General features: G+C 49.0%; 3 protein-coding genes across 8 annotated transcripts in view; 1 reads left to right on the forward strand and 2 right to left on the reverse strand.

Moving 5' to 3' along the window:
* The window catches only part of NUMA1 (nuclear mitotic apparatus protein 1), a 73,176-nt gene extending 72,069 nt beyond the window's left edge, over nucleotides 1–1,107 (reverse strand). Inside the window, exon 1 of one of the 2 annotated variants that reach the window (XM_079929071.1) lies at nucleotides 1,040–1,107. The gene's annotated coding sequence lies outside the window, so the exon portion shown is untranslated. Of the gene's footprint in view, nucleotides 1–911; nucleotides 998–1,039 lie in introns of those variants that run through there. The other variant, XM_079929072.1, reaches the window with a different exon arrangement.
* Nucleotides 1,108–1,193: 86 nt separating this feature from the next.
* LRRC51 (leucine rich repeat containing 51) lies at nucleotides 1,194–16,686 on the forward strand. 3 transcript variants are annotated; one of them, XM_079929085.1, is made up of 6 exons: nucleotides 1,194–1,359; nucleotides 9,717–9,799; nucleotides 10,415–10,552; nucleotides 14,972–15,177; nucleotides 16,099–16,247; nucleotides 16,528–16,686. In XM_079929085.1, exons 3-6 carry the CDS (start codon nucleotides 10,471–10,473, stop codon nucleotides 16,667–16,669), a joined length of 579 nt encoding a protein of 192 aa, XP_079785211.1. In that variant the 5' UTR covers nucleotides 1,194–1,359; nucleotides 9,717–9,799; nucleotides 10,415–10,470; the 3' UTR covers nucleotides 16,670–16,686. The 3 variants fall into 3 exon arrangements, with proteins under 3 accessions (XP_079785211.1, XP_079785213.1, XP_079785212.1); XM_079929087.1 differs by having other exon boundaries at nucleotides 9,737–9,799; XM_079929086.1 differs by lacking the exon at nucleotides 1,194–1,359 and having other exon boundaries at nucleotides 9,485–9,799.
* Nucleotides 6,106–24,336, reverse strand: LAMTOR1 (late endosomal/lysosomal adaptor, MAPK and MTOR activator 1). 3 transcript variants are annotated; one of them, XM_079929084.1, is made up of 5 exons: nucleotides 24,135–24,336; nucleotides 19,297–19,442; nucleotides 18,968–19,045; nucleotides 18,498–18,624; nucleotides 6,106–8,561 (listed from the first exon to the last, which is right to left on the reverse strand). In XM_079929084.1, exons 1-5 carry the CDS (start codon nucleotides 24,174–24,176, stop codon nucleotides 8,556–8,558), a joined length of 399 nt encoding a protein of 132 aa, XP_079785210.1. In that variant the 5' UTR covers nucleotides 24,177–24,336; the 3' UTR covers nucleotides 6,106–8,555. The 3 variants fall into 3 exon arrangements, with proteins under 3 accessions (XP_079785210.1, XP_079785208.1, XP_079785209.1); XM_079929082.1 differs by lacking the exon at nucleotides 6,106–8,561 and adding an exon at nucleotides 17,947–18,144; XM_079929083.1 differs by lacking the exon at nucleotides 6,106–8,561 and adding an exon at nucleotides 17,947–18,152.
* Between the last annotated feature and the right edge of the window lie 626 nt (nucleotides 24,337–24,962).

The following is a 24,962-nucleotide window of genomic DNA, read 5'->3' on the forward strand; positions in this document are numbered from 1 at the left end:
GTGCCCTTCCAGGCAAGAGGACATAGTAAGAGGTTCAAAAGCCACTAAATACAGATGGAAAAGCCAGGCTCCTATCCCCTTTCAGCCCAAGTAAGCTCATTCATTTCAAAGCATACGTTAATGACCATGATACATTTCACACCCTGCATAGGCATGAGGATGGAGGTACAAAAGACACCGTCTCTATCTAGTAGGGGAGACAAACAAATACCAGATGAAAAGCGCTATCTCAGGGGTAAGCAAAAGAGGGCGCCCAGAAGAGGCAGCATCAACCCAGCTGGGCTCTCTTCCAACAAAAACCTTCACACAGTCACATCACTTATAGTCAAAAATGTTTACTCTCCAAGATGCTTCCAAGAAACAGCTTACCTGATTTCACCCTCAGAACCCCAGGAAAGTAGGTAAGGCAGGTAAATTCGTTGTTTACATCATAAGTGAAAAGTGAGGCTCAAAATAAACTGACTCGTTAGTCCAAGACAACCCGCACAGCCAACACAGCCCCTCCCCCCCCCACTTAAGCCCAACTCCACAAAAACCCCGGTATAGCCAACCACGCACTATCTATGCAACCCTGGCCAAGCTGAACATAAACCTCAGATGGCCCACCTGTAATAAAGTATAATAATGCTGTTAGGAATATTAAAAAGATCCATATAAAGGGTGTGGCACAATGTCTCAAACGTCGTTGGGGTTGAGAAAATGTTTATTACTACTACCACTATTGTTAACAATAATAGGCGAAGCCTTCCCACTACAGGAACCCTCCGCGACGAGCCTTTCAGGAACCCGCATTACCGGCACTCGCGTCGCCCTCTGACACGATTCCATGGACACGCCCCCAAACAGACCCTCCCCGCTAAGCACGCCCGGCACCTCCCCCTCGGACAAGGCCCTCTCCTCACAAACCTTACCCTAGATAGACTCTCCCCAGTCAGCCTCGGTTACGAAGGAGCCCTTCCGCTCACACCCGCCTCTCCAGCATCCCCCTTGGGCCCGGGCATCCCTGCAGGCGCCCAAACCACACGCCAGCAGCGGTTACCTGGCCCCGCTCTCCCGCTCCTACTCTGGCTTTCCCCGGATTGCGTTGGTCGCGGGCTCGCGCCAGCGCCGTAAGCACACAATTAGTTTAAACTATGGCCCCGCCCCCTCGCGCCGCCCTTCAATTGGCCCCTGTCGGCTGGCGTCGCACGCAAGAGCACGCTGGAGGACCCGGGAAAAGGAAGTGTGAGGGCCACTGGAAAGGGAGAAAGGGTGTCACAACTTCCGGACCCCGGCCCTCGGCTTGAGGGCGAAGGCAAGTACAAATCGCTGCATTGCCCGCGGCCTTGGAACCCAGCCCCTGACGGACTACAGCTCCCGGTAGGCATCGCGGCAGCGCCTACGGCGCTCAGCTGGGACGTAGTGACATAGGTAGTTACCATAGAGTTGCTCTGAGTAACCCTGAGATAGTGGGACGCAGAGGCTGGAGGGGAAGCAACTGCGGGTGAGTTGGGCGGGAAAACAGGAAACCTGCTCTAGGGGACAAGAACTCTATGGAGAGGGGAGGGGCACCCAGAAAGACTAAGATCTTCCTTTCTGGGGGACCTGAGACCTCCCCCCCTTACCCCTTAATCCCTTTTCGCAGTGAACAAGACACAAACCCATATGGGATAGACGGGCGCGGGGAGGGAAGGGAAGGCTGAGACACAAACCCAGACAGATTTGGGGGTGCTTAAGAACCTCCCCCATCACAAAGATGGGACCCCCTAATACTACTGTCTCAAATCCCTGACATATCCTGGGAGATCTGAAACGCCTTCAGACATAGGGTTGGTTTTCCTCTGGTCGACTGAGACCCTCTTCAAGACATGGGAGTAAGATTAGAATAAATCACAGTCCCTAATTCTGGATTTGTAGGAAACTTTCTGGGGCTTGAACTGCCCCTTTCCTTCCAAGCAGGAAGACCCCAGGGTAGAGCCTCCTTTTCAGAGAGTCAGCAGGATCTTCCCACACATACTTATTAGGGGTCCTGTCCTTAAATTACCTCTTCTCCCTACACCTCCTCTGTGGTCTGCTTCTCCAAGTTCTGCAGTCAGAGCTTCACTCCTTTTACAGTCTTCATGACAGATCTGTTACAACTTACCCAGTGTCTTCACATCCAGTCTTTCTTTTGAGCTTGGTGAGTCCAAGGATATTTATCCCCATTTCACAGATTGGAAAACTGAAACCTAGAGAGGAGCAGTGACTTGCTGGAGGCCACACACCAAGTCAGTGACAGCTAGGACTAGACCCCTGTTTGCCAACTTCCAGCCAAGTCTCTAGCTTGAGCCTACAGCCTCTCTAGCTTAAGGACTTGTTCAAAGTAGTAAGATAAACTGCCCCAGGGAAAAGAAACTTGTATCGCCTACATTGAGTTATTTACATTTCAGCCTGAATGGGTTTCAGATCCTTCCTTGAAAGTTTAAATGGGGAAAGAGAACTAGAGAGACTAAAGACAATGGAAATCAAACAGATTTAACTAAACAAGAAGTAAACAGTCTTGCTAACACAGCACCCATGTCTGATGCTGCCATGATTAGTTAGCTTCTGGCTGGCTCCTAGCTGGCCCTGATTGGTCCACTTACTGTCTTAAAGCTCCCCCATGCTTGGTCCTAGGCCCACTTCCCACCTCACTCTAAGATTCTCTTCTTGGATATTCTCATCCACATCCACAACTTCATTTACCACCTATATGCAGATGTACGGGAGTGTGTATCTCCAACCCCACCCAACCCTCATCTCCAAGCTCCAGATCTATATAACCAATTGTATCTTCAACATTTCCTTCAGGATATCTCAAAAACATCCAAACTCAACATGTTTGCAGCTGAACTCATAATCCCTATGTACTCCAAGCCTGAATTTCTTCCAGTGTTCTCACCTCTGTCCACCATTACAGAAGTCAAAAAAACAAGCATTATCTTTAATACCTCTTTCATTTCCCATCCATCATAAAATCCTGTCAGCTTTACTCCTAGTATCTTTTCTCTAGTCGTAGCTACCATCACATCCTTCCTGCCTTCCCTCCGAGCCATTTTGCATACTGCAACCAGAGTAATCCTTCAAAATGCAAATCTGAATTGTTCACTTTCCCCACAATACCCCCAATTAAAAATATACCTTGGGATTCCTATTGCTCTTAGCATCAAGCAACATCTCAGCTTGGCTCCTACCCACCTCTCCAGCCTCCAGTCTAACCATACATTTCCCTCCCACTCTCCTTCCAGTTATATGGCCTTCTTTAAGGTCTTCAAAATTTCAAGTAACCACTTACCATAGAGCCTTCGCACATGCTGTTATTTCTTCCTGGAATGTTCATCTTTTCCCTCTGCCATAGTTAATTTGTACGTATCCTTCATATTTCTCTCGATCACTATTTTTTTTTTTTTTTGGCCGAGCCGCGTGTCATGTGGGATCTTAGTTCCCCCACCAAGGATGAACCCGCACGCCCCTGCATTGGAAGCACAGAGTCTTAACCACTGGACCGCCAGGGAGGTCCCTCTCAATCATTTCTTTAGGACTATCTCCCCTGACTGCCTAGAGCAGCTCAGATCCCTCAATTATAGCAACGTCGTGTCCCTCTCCTTTATAGTGTTATTCACTGTTGCAATGTTTAACATATTGTTAAGTACCTACTACTTGCCTCCACTGTCAGGATACAACCATGAGAAAAACATGGCTTCTGCCCTGGTGGAGTTTATGTACACACAGATAGTAAGGAGATAATACTAGTGTTACGAGTGCTACCAAGGGTAAATATAGGGTGTTATGGGAGTCCAGAAGAGAAGTCGCACATCCAGACTTGGGCATGAGGGTAGGCTCCTCAGAAAAAAGGGAAACCGGAGCTGAGTCATTAAAAATTAGCAAGGCAAAAAGAAGAAACTGTACTCCAAGCAGAGAAAGCTGGATGTGCAGAAGCCCAGAGGCAGGTGCAGGGAACTTACTCCGAGTAGTTGCATTTGGCTGGCCTGCAGAATTGGAGGTGAGGATAAGAGATGGGAGTAGAGAGATAGGCAGGAACCAGTTTGAATTTGGGGCCTACCTTTGGCACCTAGAAATATAACTTCCCAGAATACATTAGATTATGTGGAAGACTTTTCATGACGGTCTTTGGTTTTTCTTCCACCTGTAGCCCATAAATAGAAACCCTCACTAGGCCAGGCTGTTGAATCTCCTATCAGATCTCTTCATCTCAATATTCCTCACAGCTTCCTGGGCCATAATGTTGCTACTTACCTGAGAGAGAGAAGAGACAGGCTATCAACAAATCAAATTCCAATTGTTAGCAATTTCCAAAAACTAAAAACAAATTTCCATCATCAACTTGGGATTGGTTAAATGAAGTTAAATTAAGTAAAGTTTTTTTTTTTTGGTACGCGGGCCTCTCACTGTTGTGGCCTCTCCCATTACGGAGCCTGTTCCGGACGCGCAGGCTCAGCGGCCATGGCTCACGGGCCCAGCCTCTCTGCGGCATGTGGGATCTTCCCGGACCGGGGCACGAACCCGTGTCCCCTGCATCGGCAGGCGGACTCTCAACCACTGTGCCACCAGGGAAGCCCAGTAAAGTTTTTTTATATATATAATTTTATTTATTTAATTTTATTTTTGGCTGCGTTGGTTCTTCATTGCTACACGCGGGCTTTTTCTAGTTGCAGCGAGTGGGGGCTACTCTTTGTTGTGGTGCGCGGGCTTCTCTTTGCGGTGGCTTCTCTGGTAGTGGAGCATGGGCTCCAGGCGCACGGGCTCAGTAGTTGTGGCACATGGGCTTATTTGCTGCACGGCATGTGGGATCTTCCCGGACCAGGGCTCGAACCCTTGTCCCCTGCATTGGCAGGCAGACTCTCAACCACTGAGCCACCAGGGAAGCCCTGCGTTGGGTCTTCGTTGCTGCGCGCTGGCTTTCTCTAGTTGCGGCGAGCGGGGGCTACTCTTCATTGGGGTGGGCGGGCTTCTCATTGTGGTGGCTTCTCTTGTTGCGGAGCACGGGCTCTAGGTGCGTGGGCTTCAGTAGTTGTGGTTCACGGGCTCTAGAGCGCAGGCTCAGTAGTTGTGGCTCGTGGGCTCTAGAGCACAGGGTCAGTAGTTGTGGCGCACAGGCATATTTGCTCCACGGCATGTGGGACCTTCCCAGACCAGGGCTCGAACCTGTGTCTCCTGCATTGGCAGGCGGATTCTTTTTTCTTTTTTCTTCTGACTCCCAGGCCTTATTTTTTTTAAAATAGATCTTTATTGGAGTATAATTGCTTCACAATACTGTGTTAGATTCTGTTGCACAACAAAGCGAATCAGCCATATGCATACACGTCCCCATATCCCCTCCCTCTTGAGCCTCCCTCCCATCCTCCCTATCCCACCCCTCTAGGTTATCACAAAGCACCAAACCTATTTCCCTGTGCTATGCTGCTGCTTCCCACCAGCCAACTATTTTACATCCGGTAGTGTATATATGTCAATGCTACTCTCACTTCGCCCCAGCTTCCCCCTCCCACTACAAGTCCTCTAGTCCATTCTCTCTGTTCCTGCCCTGCAACTAGGTTCATCAGTACCACTTATTTTTTTTTAGATTCCATATATATGTGTTAGCATACGGTATTGGTTTTTCTCTTTCTTACTTCACTCTGTATGATAGACTCTAGGTCCATCCACCTCACTACCAATAACTCAATTTCGTTTCTTTTTATGGCTGAGTAATACTCCATTGTATATATGTGCCACAGGCAGGCGGATTCTTAACCACTGCATCACCGGGGGAGCCCAAGTAAAGTTAAGGTAGGGTACACACAAATTCTATGGAACACTCTGCAGCTATTAAAAAGGGTAAGAGAGTCTACAACAATTTGAAAAGAAAAAAGTAGCTTTACAAAGGAACAGAAAGTATGTGTTTATTTTAAAATATACATAAGTTTGTTATATATGTCTTCTAGGAGGTTATATTCCCAAACTGTAAATCATGAGCGTTCTTGGAGAGTGAGATGGAGAGCCACACTTTTCGTTTTCACTTGATGTATCTCTCTATGTTGTTTGACTTTATTCAGCTATCACGTTAACTTTTAAAATTAAAAAAGAAAAACAGTAGGGCTTCCCTGGCGGTGCAGTGGTTGAGAGTCCGCCTGCCGATGCAGGGGACACGGGTTCGTGCCCCCGTCCGGGAAGAACCCACATGCCGTGGAGCGGCTGGGCCCGTGAGCCATGGCCGCTGAGCCTGCGCGTCCGGAGCCTGTGCTCCGCAACGGGAGAGGCCACAACAGTGAGAGGCCCACGTACCGCAAAAAAAAAAAAAGAAAGGAAAACAGTAAATGATATTTCCAGTCGGGAGAAGAAAAACTCCAAAACAGAGCAGGTATGCCCCTAACCCTGTCATTCATCAATTCAGTCAACGTAGACAAATGAGGAAGGCGCTAGGGTCTGACTAGCTCCTGGTGATGAGGTTGAACAGCAGCTGGGAAAGACTGACTCCAAAAACATAGCCACTGGAGCGAGTAAGGCAACCTCAAGGCTCGTCAGTTCTCCCCAGCAGTCAGGTTCACTATGTGACACCTTGAAGATATCATTCATTTATTCCTTCATTTCTTTCATTTCTCCATTTATCCATCAAGGCTTTAGTGAATACCCAGGCTTGGTGCAGGGTAATGGTGGGAAGAGAGAAAGAAGTCTGACTTCTTTCCCTGTCCTCAAGCTTACAGGGAGGGAACAGGAAGTAGGTTATAAAGAAATGAGTACAGAGAGTACAACTGGTTCAATTTATTGAACACCTGCTACAGGACATACAACAGCTCTCAAGACAGGGTTTGTCTCCATTTTACAGATAAGGAAACAGGCTGTGATGAAATTTTATTCAAAGTACAGTGGGGGCATATATCAATTAGTTATTGTTGTATAACAAACCATCCAAAAACATGGTGGCTTAAAACAATGAACACTTATTATTGCTTCCAAGCCTCCGAGTCAGCCATGTGTTTCTTCTGGTCTTGGCAGGGCTCATTCATGTGTTTGCAGTCACATGTGGGTTGGGTGACTCTCGTGATCTTGCCTTCGGGTAGGCTGGCTATAGGCTAGTCTAGGATGGCCTCACCTGGGATCACTGGCTTTCTTTTTCACGTATCTCACCTACACGTTTCTCATATCCCTCCAGCAGGCTAACCATGTTCTCTTGGCACTGGCAAGGAGCACAGGGCAAGTCCTCTCTTTAAGCTTCTATTTGCTTCATGTTTACCAACATCCTGTTGGCCAAAGCAAGTCGCATGGCTGAACCCAGCATCAGAGTGGATGGAACTACAAAGAGGGCAAAAGAGATGGATACAGGGGAGACCATGATAGAGTTCATCAAGGGAATCAATCTGATACAGGGCACAATGATCAATTTTATCTGGAAAGAAAGTCTTCATCAAAGAGGGTATGCTAGAGCTGAGTACTGAAACATGAGAGTATTCACTAAGTAGGCAGCTGTTTCTTAGAACTGGATGCAGGCTGGTTTGCCACAATCAATAGCAACCCAGCAGGATTTCCTGTGCTCCTTACAGACAGGGTTCTATTATTTGTATCTTGGCTTCATTCCTTCTGGTCAAGCATAGGGCAGCAGGCGCTGAACAAATGTTTGAAGAATTGAATTAAATATCTTACTGTGAATGAGGTGTGGACTGAAATAGCTGAACCTCGGAGCCAATTGTTAGAAAGTGCAGCTTAGCATCAACACCCCCAAAACAGAAATCCTTGTATTTGGCAGTTTCTCATTCATTCCTCCCACAAACATTTCCTGAGTGCCTGCTGTAAGCCAGGTTCTGTGTTAGATGATGAATAAGACACAACACTAGCTCACAGCCTGGGCTGGTGTTTAAATGGAGAAGACTAATAACCCTTTCCAACGGGCAAATTTGTCGAACTACTTGGGGCTCCATTTTATCTTTAATAAATAAATAAATTTATTTATGTATTTATTTATGGCTGCATTGGGTCTTCGTTGCTGCACTCGGGCTTTCTTTAGTTGCATCAAGCAGGGGCTACTCTTTGTTGCAGTGCACGGGCTTCTCATTGTGGAGGCTTCTCTTGTCGCGGAGCACAGGCTCTAGGCGCGCAGGCTTCAGTAGTTGTGGCACATAGGCTCAGTAGTTGTGGCTTGTGGGCTCTAGAGTGCAGGCTCAGTAGTTGTGGCACATGGGCTTAGTTGCTCCGCGGCATGGGGGATCTTCCCGGACTAGGGCTCAAACCCGTGTCCCCTGCATCAGCAGGCAGATTCTTAACCACTGCGCCACCAGGGAAGCCCCAGGGCTCTATTTTTAATACTAACTCATCCAGAAAAATGCTTCAGGAGCTGGTGCTACACAAAATCAGAAGTCCTTTGGAACTGCACTGAGGTTCTCTGATGGTCAAGATTAATGGTAAAAATCCGCCCTTAAATGTTTTAAGCTAAAATCCATGTCCTGTAGTGCTGAACTCTGGGGTCCCAACTTGAGAAAAGTATCCAGTCTTGCTCAGAGGCATCAAACTTCTTGTGGGTTCTCAAGTGGGACGCGTCTAGGTGAGAAGCAAGCCAGCTTCCTCTATTTCTACAAAAGAATAATGTATTCTTTGTTGTGTCTGTAGATTTGATATCCAAAGATTCAGGTCTCCCCAATCAACAACCCATGCCCATCAGGCCAGTCTCACACTTGACAGAGAATTCATCTGTGAAGTGACTCAAGCCATCACTTACCCAAAGCTCAGTTGAGACTGCTGCTTTTTGAGAGGAAGACATTCACTTTCCATTCCTCTAAACCTGTTAAACTCTATCCTTCATATGTTAAGTCACCAAAAAAGGCATTTACCTAGACTGTGTTAAGCTTAAGCTGAATTATAAGCTCTCAGGTCCATGGTTTTTTAAGAGGAATTCCATTTTAAGAACATTTGTGAATTTCATAGTCTCTGGATACAAATTGTTTCTTTGAATTGAATGATGAGAACCACATATACTAAGGTTTCCACTTTTGCTTTAGTTGCCAGGAATTTCAGGGATAAATAGAGGCATAGTTTCCTAATTCCCTGGTTCATCTCTCTCTCTTCCTTTATTCTGGCTTCTAATCTTTCTCTTCCATGTTTTCATTTTCTATATCTGTACTGTCCAGTATGGTAGCCTCTAGTCACAAGTGGCTATTAAGCACTTGACAGGTAGCTTGTCCCAGTTGGGATGTGCTGTAAGTGTAAAGTATCTCAAATTTTAATATCAATTATATGTTGAATGATATTTTGGATATATTAGGTTAAATAAAATATATTATTAAACATAACCTCACCTGTTTCTTTTGACTTTTCTACTAGAAAATTTTAAATTACATATGTGGAAAAAATATATACACATGGCTTGCATTTGTGATGTTCATTATATTTGTTGGACAGCTCTGTTCTACAAATCATCCTGTTTTATGAGTGTGTTATTACCATAAAATACCTCAAATCCTTTTGGAAAGCAAGTAAAGTAGTAAATGCAAAGGAGGTGACAGTAGTGGATGAAGTGAGAAGGGGAGGTTGACTGGGACATGTATTTGTCAGTCTATTTGTCTTTTGTTTGTGTCAGCTCTCCTCTTCACAGGTGAGTGGTGTTCTCATGGCTCTGCCCAGTCGAAAAATTCTCAGCTTTATTTGAGCTAATAAATTGGAAAGGATCTGATAAGACAATTCACACCACATTGTAAATGACTGATAACACTGTGTTCACCCCTCTCAAGGGGTATTTCCATTTTAACAGGGAACAATCCCTGAACCCAAAGGAATGAATCCCTAATGGTGGAGTTTCAGGCATCAGTGACAGGTGAGTGAGAGTGAGGCAGACTCTGGTCTTATATGTATGTATGTTTATATATGTATGACTACATTCAGGACGTAGCTGAAAGTAGGGTCTTCCGATGAAAAGATAATGGGGCCGACAGACAAGGTGAGCAGAGAAGGTAGCAAATCCCCATATGGGTCAGACTGCAAAGGGCTGTCAGACACCAGATCCAGTGCAGGCCCTCAGGGGTTTGTTAAGCAATAGAATAGCCCAGTTGATGTCACCAGAGGGTAGCTATAAAGACAGCCTTCATGGCAACTACTATGGAGTAGCAGAAAAGGACTCAGAGTAGGATTCAGAAGACTAGGATTGTAGTCCACAGCTGACTCACTGGCTTAACTTCGGGCAAGTGCTTTCACCCTGGGGCCTCAGTTTCTTTGGAAAGTAGAAATGGGTATTATAACTATCAATGAACTCTAAGGGATGTGAAGGTGCTCAGAGAAGTAGGAAGTGCCCTACAAATGCAAGGAATCATGATTGTTATCTTAAAGTAGAAATGCAGCCATGCAAACCTGGAGTAGTGGAGGGTATATAGCAGGCGTGGAGAGCTATGAGGAAACCTGAGGGCCAAACACCAGTCCTTCTCTGTCCTCCCAGGCTGAACCCGGATTCCCAGGGCCCATGCTTCCACCTGACAAATGATGGCTTGAGTTATGAACAAACAGGACTATACGAACACTTCGGTGCAAGAGCCCCCTGTGGACTACTCCTTCCGAAACATCCACGTGACCCAAGGTCAGCCCCCAGAGCACAGCATTCCACTCACCATGGCAGCAGGATGGGTGTGGTCCCTAGGGAGAAGCCAGTCTTCTACTTAAAAGCCTGAAGAGATTCTTTGCATAAGCATATGGGATATTTGTTGCTGCTGTTTTGGGGAGAGTAGTGGGTAGGAAGGTGGGAGTGGAAGAGTTTGGCCTTTTAAAAAATTACCAGCAAATCTGAAAGGACCCAGGGGGCTTTCAGGGTAACTGATGATCTTCAAAAGAAGCCAGGCTACAGCAAGACAGTCAGGTGGAAGAAAACAGGAGAGCCAGTCTATCAGCCAATAGTATATTCTCCACTTTTTACCTGGAGAGAAGAGACTAATGAAAGGAAAACACAGGCTGCTACAGAGTCCAGCCAACAGGCAGAACCCACTCTGAGGACACAAGCCTGTTCTGATCACTGGTAAAACATGTAAGGTCTTGTTATTAACAAACTGGCATGTTTCCAGTCTAAATATTTATTGACAAATTTTATATTCATTTCAGTCATATCCAAATTTATTCCATTATCACCCACACTTATTACAGGTCCCAGCACTGCCCACGCTCATTCCTGTTTTATCATTCAGTGTGTGTGTAAATGGGCAGCTAGTACCTTTCAGGAGGGGACAGAGGGAGGCTCTCATCAAGATCATATTCTCAAGAGAATGTGCTTCTTCCCAGGGAAGTTCTGCTGTCTTTGTTATCTGCTCTCATAAACACATCAGTACGTCTGCCTTCACAGAACACAGGTTGGCATCAACATAACCTAGAGCCATTATCTGGCTTTGGTTGACTCTCTTAGGCAAGCAGCGGCCACCTTTAAGTTCAGGAAGCACATGAATAGTTATCAAGGGTACTGGATACTACTTGGGTTTGGGTTTAGGGTACTTACTACTTGGGTTGCCGTCAGCTACAACAGTAACTCCCATTTGTTCTCTCATAGCACACACCCACTTGCCGTGATCCTCCTTTATTATGCACAGCGTCACTTCTGATTGATGTAGTCCATGTTTCACAGGGTTTTAGCTGCAATAATGGCTATGTACAAGATAGCTGAGGTGACAGAGGAAGGAGAGACGTATGGCTCCTACCTACCCTGAGAATTCCTAGATCTGAGTGGGGAGTGTGGCTTAGCCCTCTATGGTGTCCTCAGAAGGAGGGGAGAGACAAGTTACTATGACCAAGGATAACTGCACAGCACAAAACATAATCTGCACAGATGCCCTGTCTTTCATTTAACAGTTAAATCTTGAGCACCCACTATTATTAAGCCTTCTATATATGTGTGTTTAGGTCTGTACACGTATGCCAGGCATATGCTCCTTGCTGAGTGGGGAAGGGAGAAGGAGAGGCACATCTAAGCCCCAAAAGGCCAGTCCCCTCAGGTTCCCCAGGGCATTTGGCACACTTACTTAAAATTGGGGTTAGAGGACAGGGTAGAGTTTTGGGGTACCTGGTACACTATTTCCTGAATTAATCAATATATGGATCATAGAATCTGAAATGGCAGTGACTTTAGAAGGCATCCAGTCTACTACCTCCAACCCATAGTGCTCTAACTGCTCACAAACCCAGTTAAGGGAGTCCCATACCACACACCTACCAGCCCTTCCATTACAGGGTGAGGAATGACACAAGAAAGTTCTTCACATCAAACACGTGTTCTCTGTGGACACGTGGGAAAAGCTGCATGGCAACCCTTCATAGATATGAAGACAGAATAATGTCTTCCCCAGATCTTCCTGGGGCTAGACAACCCCTAGTTCTCTGAGTGTTGATATCTGTGGTCCAATTTCCAGACCCGCCTTGGCCTACTCTGAACAGGGCAGCTTTGACAGATCCTCAGGCAATGCAGTGCTCTGATGGAGTCTGCGGAGAGCAGCCTGGACACCCTCCTCCACCCATGATAACAGCAATCCCAGGCAGCCTCAAGTTCTAGGCAATGCCATCCCCAGTGGCTCCCCCTGAGCTGGGGATCAGCCCATGCTTGCTGGCATTCCCCAAGCTGCTGCCTCACCAGACTGGAGGCTAGTCCGTAGGTGGGCTTATTTTGATCTTAACTTTTACTCATCTCTCTTTTCATTTCAGGGTTTGCAGTCAGGCGATGTGAGGCTGGGGGTCAGGATTAGGGTTTATTCACGAGCTGGGGTACTCCGCTTCATGACCCTCCTGCCACCTCCCCCCCACCCTCAGGCCCCAACTGTGGGTCCACTCACTCCCGGACCAAGACAGAGAGCCACCTGGTGGATGCTGCCTGACCTGCAGCTGAGGAGAAAAAGTTCAAGCTGGGTGGGGGTGGAAGAGAAGTGTGTCTAGTAAGAGCTGAGGAGAGGGTGAAGACAAGTGGACCAGTTCAGAAAGTACTACTTCCTTTCTGAGAGGCAGCTTTAGACAAGTAACTAAAGGCATAGAGGCAACAGGAAGCATCTAGTCACCTCAGCCAGAGCTGGTGTATGGTTCTGACTCTGCCACTGAGACTGTGAGCCTCCTGGTTCTCCCTGCCCTGGTTCTTAACTTCTTTAATGGATGCCCCTCCCCCCACCCTCGTTCTGCTTGAAGAATCTTATCTATTTCTCTAACTTGTATACACTCTATGCTAATGATTCTCAAGTCTATGTCTCCTTCATATCCAACTGCTTACTCGGCTTCTCCTCTTTCTAGTACTATAGGAACCTCAGATATGCCAAGGCCAAGCCTGAACTCATCACCTTCCCAACTTTTCTTTTTTCTTTTTTTTTTGATTGATTTATTTATTTTTCTGGCTGCGTGGGGTCTTAGTTGTGGCACGCGGGATCTTCATTGCAGCATGTGGGATCTTTTCGTTGCGGCACACGCGGCTCTTTGCTGCAGCGTGTGGGCTCCTCTCTAGTTGTGGCGTGTGGGTTTTTCCTCTTTAGTTGTGGTGTGCGGGCTCTGTAGTTTGCGGCACGCGGGTTCTCTAGTTGAGACACGCAGGCTCAGTAGTTGTGGTGCGCAGGCTTAGTTGCCCTGCGGCATGTGGGATCTTAGTTCCCCGACCAGGGATCAAATGCACGTGCCCTGCACTGGAAGGCAGATTCTTTACCACTGGACCACCAGGGAAGTCCCTCTTCTCCTTTTCTTAATCCTGTATCAGTTCATAGGACTGGCATCTCACCAGTCATCAAGAACATTGGGCAATACCCTTGAATTTTTTTTTTTTTTTAACCGCGCCACACAGCATGTGGGATCTTAGTTCCCAGACCAGGAATTGAACCTGCATCCCCTGTGTTGGAAGTGCAGAGTCTTAACCACTGGACCGCCAGGGAAGTCCCAACACCCTTGAATATTATTCTACCCTTGCATCTAGTCAACCATCAAGTCATGCTGTTTGTATGTCCCTCATCCTTGCTTAAATGACTGAAAGAGCCAAATTGGTCTTCCAGTCCCACCCACTCCCTACAATCCATGCTCCACACTAAACCTTCAGTGATCTTTCTGAATTGAGAGAGCTGTATCATCTCCTTTGCTTTCAACCCTACAGTGGCTTCCCATCTTCTACAGGATAAAGTCTAAGATGCTCAGCCTGGTTTTCAAGGCTCTGTGTCTCCTTTTCCCTCCTTGCCCCCTTGTGTAGTACGTGTGTGTGTGCCCATGCTATTCCATACCTCTGTAACTTTGCTCATGCTCTTCTCACCCTTTCCACCCTTCTTTGCCTGGTTAACGTCTCCTAACCCACTGAGATACCCAGCTCAGGCTTCACCTTCCCTGGGAAACTTCCCTAAGCTCCCAAACTGGGTTAGGAGACCCTTTTCCGTGCTTCCACAATTTAAATAGCATTTATTATAGTATATTCACCGTTTGTTTTCATCTTTCCCATCTGAGCTCCTCCAAGGCATAAACATCTGCTTCACCCCTGCTCTATTATTCATACAGAGCTTATCTCTCATTTTGTTCACCATTGTATATCCAGTATCTGGCACACAGCAGATACTCAATACTAATGGAAGAGGGAGAGGACATCAAGAGTGTGTGACACTGAAGTGAATTCTATAGGCTCTACCAGTGGATAATTCTGGATTTTGTGCTTCAGCATCTTGGCTCAAGTCCAACACCTCTGCTTCTTGGTTTCCTCATCTATAAAATCTGCCTCCCTCCAACTCCCACACAGGGGTGGTATACAGAGGACCCAATGATACAATAGACCTGAGAGGAGCACGTGACCCAAACCAAGAGTTTGGGATGTGAAGTCTTTGACCCTTAATCCAAGCTCACTCTGACTGCTGGGGCCTGGGGAGCAGTGCATACAGTCGCACTGGACACAAGCATGGGATTCTGGCCCTGCCAGCTCCTCTAGCTACAAATTCTCCCAGTTCTGTTCCTTTGCCACCCCCCACCCCGAGCCAGAAAAGCAAAGATGACATACCCAAAGTTCACTCTGTCCCCACAGATCTGTTAAACGAGAAGCCACGGACAGGGCTACGACCACTAAGGCACGCAAAGTCAGGGAAGTCTATATCTCAGTCCCTGTGGCTGAACAACAACGTCCTCAATGACCTCAGAGACTTCAACCATGTGGTTTCACAGCTTCTGGAGCATCCAGAGAACCTGGCCTGGATTGACCTGTCCTTCAACGACCTGACTTCCATTGACCCTGTGAGTCCAGAGGGTGGACCTGAAGCCACCTTGTCCAGTCCCCAGCCTCTCCACCTCCCACATATTATCAAGGAAGTAGTGAGGCAGCATGGTGCCCTGCAAAGCACATGGCTGTGGGCTCAAATAGATATAGGTTCAAATACTAGATCTGCCTCAGACTGTGACCTTGGGCAAGCTCCTAACCTTTCAAAACCTCAGCCTTGCTGTCTGAAAAATGGGGATAATATGCCAGCATTATAAACATTTTGTGAGGATTAAATGAGAACAAATGAAAAGCAACCGGCACATAGCAAGCCTTCACATAGGAGGCTGAAGTAAAATCGTAGCTTATTATTGGGCACCCACTGTGCTTTGTGCCAAGTTCTTTTGCAGAGGTAGGTACTAAAAGTACAGCAGTTAACTTTCCATGAACTCAGGCTAAATTTTAAGAAACAAACAAAACTGGCCCCTTTTCATCCAGGATCTGTGCTAGAGGGGAAAGGAGTTAGAGTATGACTTGTAAACTGTTCCCCAGGTGCACTGATCTCAATTTAACTACTATTTTAAAAGCTCTTATGTACCTAGCATGATGCTGTCCCCTGTCCCCTGTTGTGATAGAATCTTAGAACACCAAAGCTGGAATGGTCTTCAGTGAAGGGACAGCTAAGGCTCAAGGAGAAGCAGGAGAGCCCAGGCACCTGGCAAGTCAGTGGCAGTGATAGGACCCAGGCCCATACCTTCTGCCCCTCGGATCACAGTGCTCTGTCAGTGTGGTGCCCCTGTACCCCTTCAAAGGCAAATAAAAGTAGGTTGGAATCAATCTAGTACGGCTCTGGGGGTGACAAATCATTCCCCAAACTCTTCCTTCTCTGCCCACAAGTCAGTCCTGAGCACAGATACACGGCTCTGTCCAGTCTAGCTTCCGGTTTCCTTCCCCAACAGGTCCTGACAACTTTCTTCAACTTGAGTGTGCTCTATCTCCATGGCAACAGCATCCAGCGCCTTGGAGAGGTGAACAAGCTGGCTGTCCTCCCTCGGCTCCGCAGCCTGACACTCCATGGGAACCCCATAGAGGAAGAGAAGGGGTATAGGTAAGTGCCCTGCCTGGAGGTGGGCTCCGCTGGGCTCCCATGAGGGAAAGGAGGAGCGTTAGGGTTAGAAACCTAACACCATCCTTCTGCTATGCTTGGACCAGGGAAGGGAGTAGAGGGCTTTAGGCATTTCTTGATGTCAGTCAGGATAAATTCAGTCTCCCCCACACTCTACTCAAGTCCCTCCATTCCTTGCAGTCAGAGGAGATAGGAGCGACTGGTGGAGGGGGAAAGGGGTTCTAGGAGGGGGCCTGACCCCCAGCCCAAGTCTTCCCCACAGGCAATATGTGCTGTGCACTCTGCCCCGTATCACCACGTTCGACTTCAGTGGGGTCACCAAGGCAGACCGTTCAACAGCTGAAGTGTGGAAACGCATGAACATCAAACCCCAGAAGGTCTGGATCAAGCACAATGCACTGTGAGGTTCCAGGGACCCCAGCAGTCCTGAAGGCCTGGGGATGCTCAGCTTGGTTTGACAATAAATGATTTGAGCTGTTCAGCAGAAGTCTCTTATACCATGTAAAGATGCCCCCCAACTCAGGCAAGCGCCTGTAGCTCTGGTCTTACTTCACTGGAACAAGGAGGAAGTGGAAGGAGAGGCCTGCTGGCTTGGGACGCAGGAGACCTGGGCTGATTGCATGGCCTTGGGAAACTTATCTAACCTGTCTGGGCCCCTTTTCACTCTTTAGGTCAGATATCCTGAGGTTAGAGTTGCTTCGCAGAGCACCAAGGTTCTGTGGAGATGCCTCAGAGGCTTCCATGACAGGAGGCCAATAAGATGGGCTGTGACCTCTGAACCCCTCACTTCAATCAATCAGATGAGAGTAGTTCCACTGTCGTGTTTACATATCACGATTCTACTTAAGATTTCACTTGATAAAAAGAATCTTCTGCTTGAAACTATGTGTCTGCTGACTCTGTACCAGGTGCTGTTGGTCTCCCTGCATACATCCACTCCCTCACCAGGCTTCTTGGTAATTCCACTGAGCCTGAGGCAATACCCACAACAGTGAGAGCTGCCTCAGATTCAAGTTCAGCTTTGACAGTGTTCCCATCACTGGAGGAGGGACAAGCTGAGTCTTATCATATCTGAGGTTAGTGCAGGCCAAGTCTCAGCTAAGACCTGGGAACCCTGAAGCCTTATCTCCTTGATTCCTTTTAGTGTCCCTAGAAGATGCCCCCTCCCCATCCTCCACCTCGCTGCTCACAGACCTGAGTAGCCAGAAGTAAGTAGTAGTGGGGTGGGCAGGACAGAGGGGCTGGAACCAGCACACAGATGGATACACTTCCTTTATCGAGGGTGACAAACCAAACCAAAACAAAAAAAACCAAACATGTAAAAACCCAGGGTGCTAGAAATACAAACTCAATTCATTCAAATTCAAGCTCATCCAGACCCTGGTCACAAGCCCTCGTGAGGTGCATGTGAGCACCAAGTCAGGGAGAGGGGGACAGAAGTGAGGCCAAGAAAGGGTAGGCAGGGGGTCCTAAGAGGCCCCCTAGTGATCACCCTCACACCGGCACCTGCACCTTCCCAGTGACAGTGAAGACCTACCAGGCCCTGTCCCTGTGACCCCCACCCAACCCGCGGCCAGGGCTTTGAAGGCCAGTCCCAAATGGTTCTACCCTCCCCTGTTCCATCCTCACTTGCTCAGGCTTCTCGCCTCACTCTTCTCCTCCTCCTCCACTTTCTTCTGTGATTAGTAGCAGGTTAGGATACTGTATAAGCCACAGTGAGGCTGGGGGCCAGGGGAGGCAGGGTGGAGACGGAGTGAAGAGAGGAGAAGAAGAGCTGTCCAGGGACCCCTCTCTTCATGGAATCCCAAACTGTACAACCAGCTCCTCTTTTGCGTCCACACGGATCTGAGAAAGTGCACTGTAGGCATAAGCAGCTATCCTGGAGACCTGGGACAGAGGGACCGGGAGAGAGGAACAGAGAGACAGGTGAGAAGGGAGATCCGGAAGCAGGCGGAGGGGATGGGTGGCCAGAGAGGGAATGATGGGGGACAGGGAGCCAAAGAGAAAGGCAGGGATGGGAAAGACAGAAGGGAAGAACAAAGGGTAGCAAAAGAATGAAGGTTTAAGAGAGGGGATGGGGAGAAGAAGAAAAGTAAGAGTGAGGTGGGAGTGAGCAGGGCCCACAGGCTACCAGGCTCCCTAACTCCACTTCCCTACCTCCTCTGAGGTGGAGGGGCGAACCCTGTGCCTCGCTGCCACCCAGCGGCAGGGGCGGGGCGAGGGGTGGCTCACCTGCTGCAAGTCGGCGAACGGGACAGGCTCGCTGGCCAGCACTTGGTGAGGCTGGCTGGTGAGGGACGGCAGCGGCGGCAGCTTCTTCCAATGGGTCAGGCTGCTGCTCAGCACAGCCAGGCGGGTGCTGGCCGAGGGGGAGGAGGGGGGACAGGCAGTCAGGCCACAGTCGGCCCAGCCAGCCCAGGCAAGCTTCACTTCCTCAGACCAGAGAAGTAGGTGACAGGAGCCTCAGCTCACCACAAACCCACTCCAGGCCGACCTCCTTTAGTCTCCATACCCTTGAGTGTCATGGGGCAAACTGGCTCAACAGGACCATCTACTGAGGCACCCAAGTGACTTGGGGCCACCCCCCAGGCCACACCCAAAGGAGAAGCCCGGACTGGGGCCCAGGCTCCAAAGCTGGATCAGAGGGAGGGGAAGGGAGGGGCCCAAGCAGCCTGAGGGATCCCAGCCGGCCAGAGGCTCACCTGTACTGCCTCGCCCGGTCCATGTACTCGTGCTGCTCCATGCCCTGGGAGTCTGCAGCAGACACGTCGATGATGTTGCTTTGGGGAGAAGAGGCAGAGAGGACATAACAGGTGCTTCCGAGATGGACAAACAAGACTCACTGCCAGGTGCCAACTCCAGGGCTATCTGACACCAGTGTCCCTGCCTGCCCACGGGAGCAGGGCTGGGCCCAGAGGCACCTCTTCCCACTGATCTTATCCCATCCCCCACGTCCTGGGCCTGGCTCTCCATCCCAGTCTTTAATATGGATGAAGGAGGTCTGCCCCAGGCCCGGTCCTGTGATGCCCACCTGGCTGTCTTGGCGAGGATGGAGGAGAGCAGTGCCTGCTCATCGGTGCGAGCGGAAGGCAGGCTGTGATAGTTGGGCTCGGCTCCATTGAGGGCTTTGGTGGGTGGGCTGCTAGGGTCCAGCAGCAGCTTCCGCTCCTCTCGGTCCTAGGAGAGGCCATGGGGGTAGACATCAGCCCTGAGGCCCTTAGTCCAACCCACCTTTATTAGGCTCTCTTCTCAGCCCAGCTCTGACCTTTAAGCACCAAAAATATTTTTATTAGGAATATCCCAAGTGCCCAACTGTACGGAATGTCGGCTCTAAGACTCAGATCCTGCCTGCCCTTGGAAGCTAAGCTAAGCTAAGCTGGTGGTCTAGGATGAATTAAAGTGGAACCAAGCAGTCTTAGAGGCCCTGAAAAGACGGGCAGAGGCACAAAGCAGGTATTTAGTAACAGCCCTGCAGCTTCAGAAAATGATCCAGGGCTTCCCTGGTGGTGCAGTGGTTAAGAATCCACCTGCTAATGCAGAGGACACGGGTTCGAGCCCTGGTCCGGGAAGATCCCACATGCCGCGGAGCAACTAAGCCCGTGCACCACAACTACTGAGCCTGCGCTCTAGAGCCTGTGAGCCACAACTACTGAGCCCCCGTGCCACAACTACTGAATCCCGCATGCCTAGAGCCTGTGCTCTGCAACAAGAGAAGCCACTGCAATGAGAAGCCTGCACACAGCAACGAAGACCCAACACAGCCAAAAATAAATAAATAAATTTTAAAAAAAAGAAAAAAGAAAATGGTCCAGCCCCCAGCAGAGAAAGGATATTGGAGACTGGAAGACAGAGGAGGTGGAAAATACCAAAACGGAAAATACCAAAACAGTGGGGTGTAGAGGAGAAACTAATACAAGTCAGGAGCCCAAGAATGGCCCTCCTAATCCCCCAGACCAGATCCTCCCCAGCAAGGCTGTCTGCTCCCAGGATGGAGAGGCCCTGTGAGGCCAGACAAGGCCCTGGGCCCCAAGGAAAAGCAAGTCCAACCTCTCAATGGCCATTCCTCATATTATCTCAGGACAGGAGTTCCAGCTGCAAACTCTGGGCCCCACAGTCCGAGTGTCCCTTCTTTTTCTTTTCTCTTTTTTTAAATAAATTTATTTATTTTATCTTTGGCTGCGTTGGAGCTTCATTGCTGCGCATGGGCTTTCTCTAGTTGTGGCGAGTGGGGGCTACTCTTCGTTGTGGTGCATGGGCTTCTCATTACCATGGCTTCTCCTGTTACCGAGAATGGGCTCTAGGCGCGTGGGCTCTAGAGTGCAGGCTCAGTAGTTGTAGCACACGGGCTTAGTTGCTCTGCGGCATGTGGGATCTTCCCAGACCAGGGCTCAAGCCCGTGTCCCCTGCATTGCCAGGCGGATTCTTAACCACTGCGCCACCAGGGAAGCCCTTTTTTTAAAAAATTATTTATTTATTTGGCTGCACTGGGTCTTAGTTGCAGCGTGCAGGATCTTTAGCTGCGGCATGTGGGCATCTAGTTCCCTAACCAGGGATCGAACTTGGGCCCCATGCATTTGGAGCATGGAGCCTTAGCCAATGGACCACCAGGGAAATTCCCAAGTCCCTTCTTTTATTTTATTTTTTTTAATTTTTTAAACATTTATTTATTTATTTTGGCTGCACCAAGTCTCACTTGCGGCATGCGGACTCCTTAGTTGTGGCATGCAAACTCTTAGTTGCGGCGTGCATGCGGGATCTAGTTCCCTGACCAGGGATCGAACCCAGACCCCCTGCATTGGAAGTGCAGAGTCGTACCCACTGGACCACTAGGGAAGTCCCCAAGTGTCCCTTCTTGAGGGCAGGTCCCTTCTACTCTCAGGTGATCACTCTCCTCTCTTCCGATGCTCTCTTTGTGTGGGACTCCCAGAACCAAACTTGGTGCTCCCGGTGTATCCTTACCTGAAAAGTTGGAGTTGTTCCCTCCCTTGCCAAGCCACCACACCTCTGTGAATGTGGTTTCATTAGTTTCAGCAGCCCTGTTTCTGCTAGCCTATGCTAATCACTACAACCCCCAGAACTGACCTGGGACCAAACCAAGTCTCCCTGGTCCTGTATAATTCTATGTGTTATTTCTCCTCGTTTTAGCCCCTTGTTCTTATCTACTGCAATCTTTCTGAATACAACCCTGCCTTGAGCCCATCAGCTGCAAATCCCTGCTGGCTTTGTGTCAGCTGCAAACTGGATAAGTGGATATGCTGGGTATCTATCCAAAGCATAAAGAACAAGGGTACCCAGGACAAAACCAGAGACAAGGGTGCATCCTGGCTAAAGCGGACTCACCAGCCCTCAGTGCCAGACCACTGGACTCCTTAGTGTTCCGTTTCAGGCCTATCTCAGTTCCTACCAGACTTTCACACTTGCAGGCTCCCAGCTCCCCTGCCCACAACTCCACAACTCTCCTCACAGAGGATACTTCCTCCTACCCTGCTTGCCCTGCCCTAGGCAGGGCCAGCCTTTTGACGTTACTCTTCTGTCTCAAGCCTAGGTTGCCCATGTCCCCAGTTCCCAAGAGCATGAGACAGAAGCTATGGGCTTCTTCCTCATCAGCTCCCAACTCCTAGACACCCCGACCCCCTAAAACACAAGCTAAGTACTAAAAACAAGATGTTTGCCAAAGATTAAACTATCTCTAAGGAAAGCCAGCTCCATAATGAAGCCGGAGTTTGCTTCTTCTTATATGTCCATCTTTTCCCCAGCCCCAATTCAGACAGATCCTCCTGCAGGATAAGGGGTTCTCCAAGAACAAGGTTGTTTTCCTGAGACCTAGACTCCTGGAAGAGGCCATGCTACCACAATTAGAGCGGACAAATAACATCACCCCATCCCCAAAAGGGTGACTGGAGCATGGGGGAGGTTTTCACACCAACGTTTGTCCTGGAGTCAACGTCAACCTGGGAGTCAGAGCTTCACTGCCTACTGTAGCACAGACATGTATGTGGCGTATCACTAGCCACCTGGTCTGTGGGCACAGCTAGAAGACACAAGTCTGCCCAACGGATAAAGACATGACTTGTCATCAAAATACCTTGCCTGTGGCACTTCCCAGCTCTGTAACCTTGGCTAAATCACTTAGCCTCTCTGAAGTTTTTCTTCACATTTAAATAGACATAACTGGTACCTATATGACAGATGTTTTGGCAAGAATCAAGTGGGATAACTGTAAAAGGTCTTTGAAAACTGTAACATGTTATACATTTCTCTTTATTATTATAACAAAGGGTCCAATATGAGAGTGTGAGAGGGGCCTGCCCAAGACCCGAAAGAGGGGACAGTGAATGGTTTTGGCTTGTAGACCAGGTAGTAAGCAGACCTTCTCCACGTGAGGCCTCAAATCACCCAGGACTGATCAAGCACCATCTCTGGGGGTTAAAAACAGAAATGAAAGCCCATCAAGGGGAAGGTGGAGATTCAAGAAAACCGCAATTCCAGCTAGAAGCTGGTATCCTTTCTCATAAAGAGTTAACCCTTGACTCATTCCCTCCAAGAGTCCATATTATGGTTTAAGGGACAATTTCCCATTAAACCATAGCTTTCCCAGTAGGCAGGGATATATTGCCTCCTATTTCTAACAGGCTGGAGTGAAGTGTGAAGTACTGGCTGTATGGCATGCCTAACATAAGGCACAGACATATGTATATGTTCACTGGGCATTTGGAGGCTTAATGAGGCCCAGGGGCCACCCATGCCTCTCACACAAGTGACATTTTCCCCAGCTTAAGTCCTTGACCCAAAATAGATTAACATGAGTCACTGGGGAAAGACCTACTTCCCATTTACCAGTGATATAATCCGTTTCTGTGACCATCTACTCCACTGGACTGTGAGCTACTTGCTGAAACCTTTCTACAGTTTTTGTCTCTATATGTGTTGAAATATACAATCCAGGCTTAGAGGTAACCAAAAAGGCAAGTGGCCAACAACTTGAGACTTCATCCTTGAAAAGGTCTTCCCCTCCTCAAAGGAGGTCAGGCAGGCAGGGCAAGGATTTAAGTGTGGCAGGAAGTTAGAATACACCAAGGGGAAGAGACAGAATTTAAAACTGTACAGGCCTTCCCAGCCTAATCCTTTCTGCAAAAGGATCAGATCTACAGCCAAATTCCCAGGACAAACACCCTTCTAGCTAGAGGAACCCTGAGGCCCCAGGTAGGGACTGCACTGAGGCAGGCCAAACTGAGCTCCCCAGGCCACCTCTCTTTTCCCCCCAATCTAGCCAGAGCTAAACCCGATTTGTTGCTTTCCAACTTCCCACAGGTCCTGATGTCCTCACTGTGTCTATTAAAACCTTCACTGATCAACTCAAATGACACCAACTTCCATAGGCCTTCTCCGACCCCAGATCAGCAGTGACCTTCCTTCTTCAACCCCAGGGATTCAGAGTATACACAGATTCCTGATTCATATCGGGACACTCTAACTCAGAGCCTCAGCTTACCCACCTTTACAATGGATTCACAAAGCCCGCTAATACAAAACACAGAGAAGGAAGCTGAGAAGAAAGTGCTTCCCCGAGACCTAGGCTGAGGATCCTTGAAATTGTAAACGTCTGAAGGTAGGGAAAGATGGAAGGCGCGCGAGCGAGCGGGACACGCGGCTGCCTGCACATCCCAACACAGGGGCTGTGCAGAAAGAAATGAGGCTTTAAAAGGGGTAGCAGCCCGGCCCGGCGTCTCCTCTGTAATCTGTCCTCTCCGGGCCCCCGTACTCAGTGAGCCCTGAAGTCCTGCTGACCCTCTTCTGCAGCCTTTTCTCTGGGCCCCATGCCCCAGGATCTCTGCCCTCACTCCCGAGCCCCTCCCGCGGCGGCCGCACCTGGTCCGAGTCCTCGTTCTCGCTGCTGTAGCAGCACCCCATGGCGGGGGTCGGGCCGGGCGCTCAGGCCGCGCCGAGGAGGGACGGCGTCCGTCAGGAGCCCTTCCGGTCACATGACCCGCGCCTGCATCCAGCAAGTAACCACCGCCCCCGCGCCTACCCCTTCCCAGAGGAGCTTAGCCGCCGCGGCTGCCGCCGGAACCCCGGCTTCCGGCCCCGCCCCTACCACGTGATCTTAGCCAACCAATGGGAAGGCACACGCTGCGTGACAGGCCGTGAGACACGTGATGCAAGGAAAGGGAGGGGCGGATCATATGACTTCAGCCTCTTCCGGGTCTCAGCCGGAGACTCCCACTGACGGTTATAGAAGCCCTCGTGTTAAGTGTAGTATGTGTTCCCGTGGGCGCCAGGCTACCTTTGTGGGCCAGTGAGCGAATTTATACCAACTGCCGTCATGAAATACTCTCCTAAATGCCTTTAGAGGGGCGAGTAGGATACAGGCTCTATGCTCCAAGAGTACACACCGATAGGCCCAGTTGCCTGGTGCCAAGGCTGGCGACATACAGAGGGTGTGTCACCCAACCTGGACTAGGGATCTGAGACTTACTGGAAGAAGGGACCTTATACCTTCACAAACCGAAGCAGAGTGGAGCTCAATCCTGGTGGAGGAGATAGAGGCCACCTCAGTGATCTCCTTGCCCTCAGGCATTTCTCTTCAATCTTGCCTTTTTACAGCAGTCATAGTAATCTAACACACAAAGCTCACAATCAGTGCGCTTCTTAGAAGCATCCCACATCTTCCCTTGGACTCAACACAAGTCCAAGTCT

This window comes from Stenella coeruleoalba (genome assembly GCF_951394435.1).
Source record: "Stenella coeruleoalba genome assembly, chromosome: 8".
NCBI lineage: Eukaryota > Metazoa > Chordata > Mammalia > Artiodactyla > Delphinidae > Stenella > Stenella coeruleoalba.

What these genes read in the sequence shown, in the direction of transcription:
- LRRC51 (XM_079929085.1), top strand. Translation starts at nt 10,471, where the DNA reads ATGAACAAACAGGACTATACGAACACTTCGGTGCAAGAGCCCCCTGTG. An exon ending in ACCTGACTTCCATTGACCCT is followed by an intron (nt 15,178 to 16,098) that starts GTGAGTCCAGAG and finishes CTTCCCCAACAG; the next exon opens with GTCCTGACAACTTTCTTCAA. An exon ending in GAGGAAGAGAAGGGGTATAG is followed by an intron (nt 16,248 to 16,527) that starts GTAAGTGCCCTG and finishes TCTTCCCCACAG; the next exon opens with GCAATATGTGCTGTGCACTC.
- LAMTOR1 (XM_079929082.1), bottom strand. Translation starts at nt 24,176, where the DNA reads ATGGGGTGCTGCTACAGCAGCGAGAACGAGGACTCGGACCAG. An exon ending in AGAACGAGGACTCGGACCAG is followed by an intron (nt 19,443 to 24,134) that starts GTGCGGCCGCCG and finishes GGCCTCTCCTAG; the next exon opens with GACCGAGAGGAGCGGAAGCT. An exon ending in GACCGGGCGAGGCAGTACAG is followed by an intron (nt 18,625 to 18,967) that starts GTGAGCCTCTGG and finishes CCCCTCGGCCAG; the next exon opens with CACCCGCCTGGCTGTGCTGA.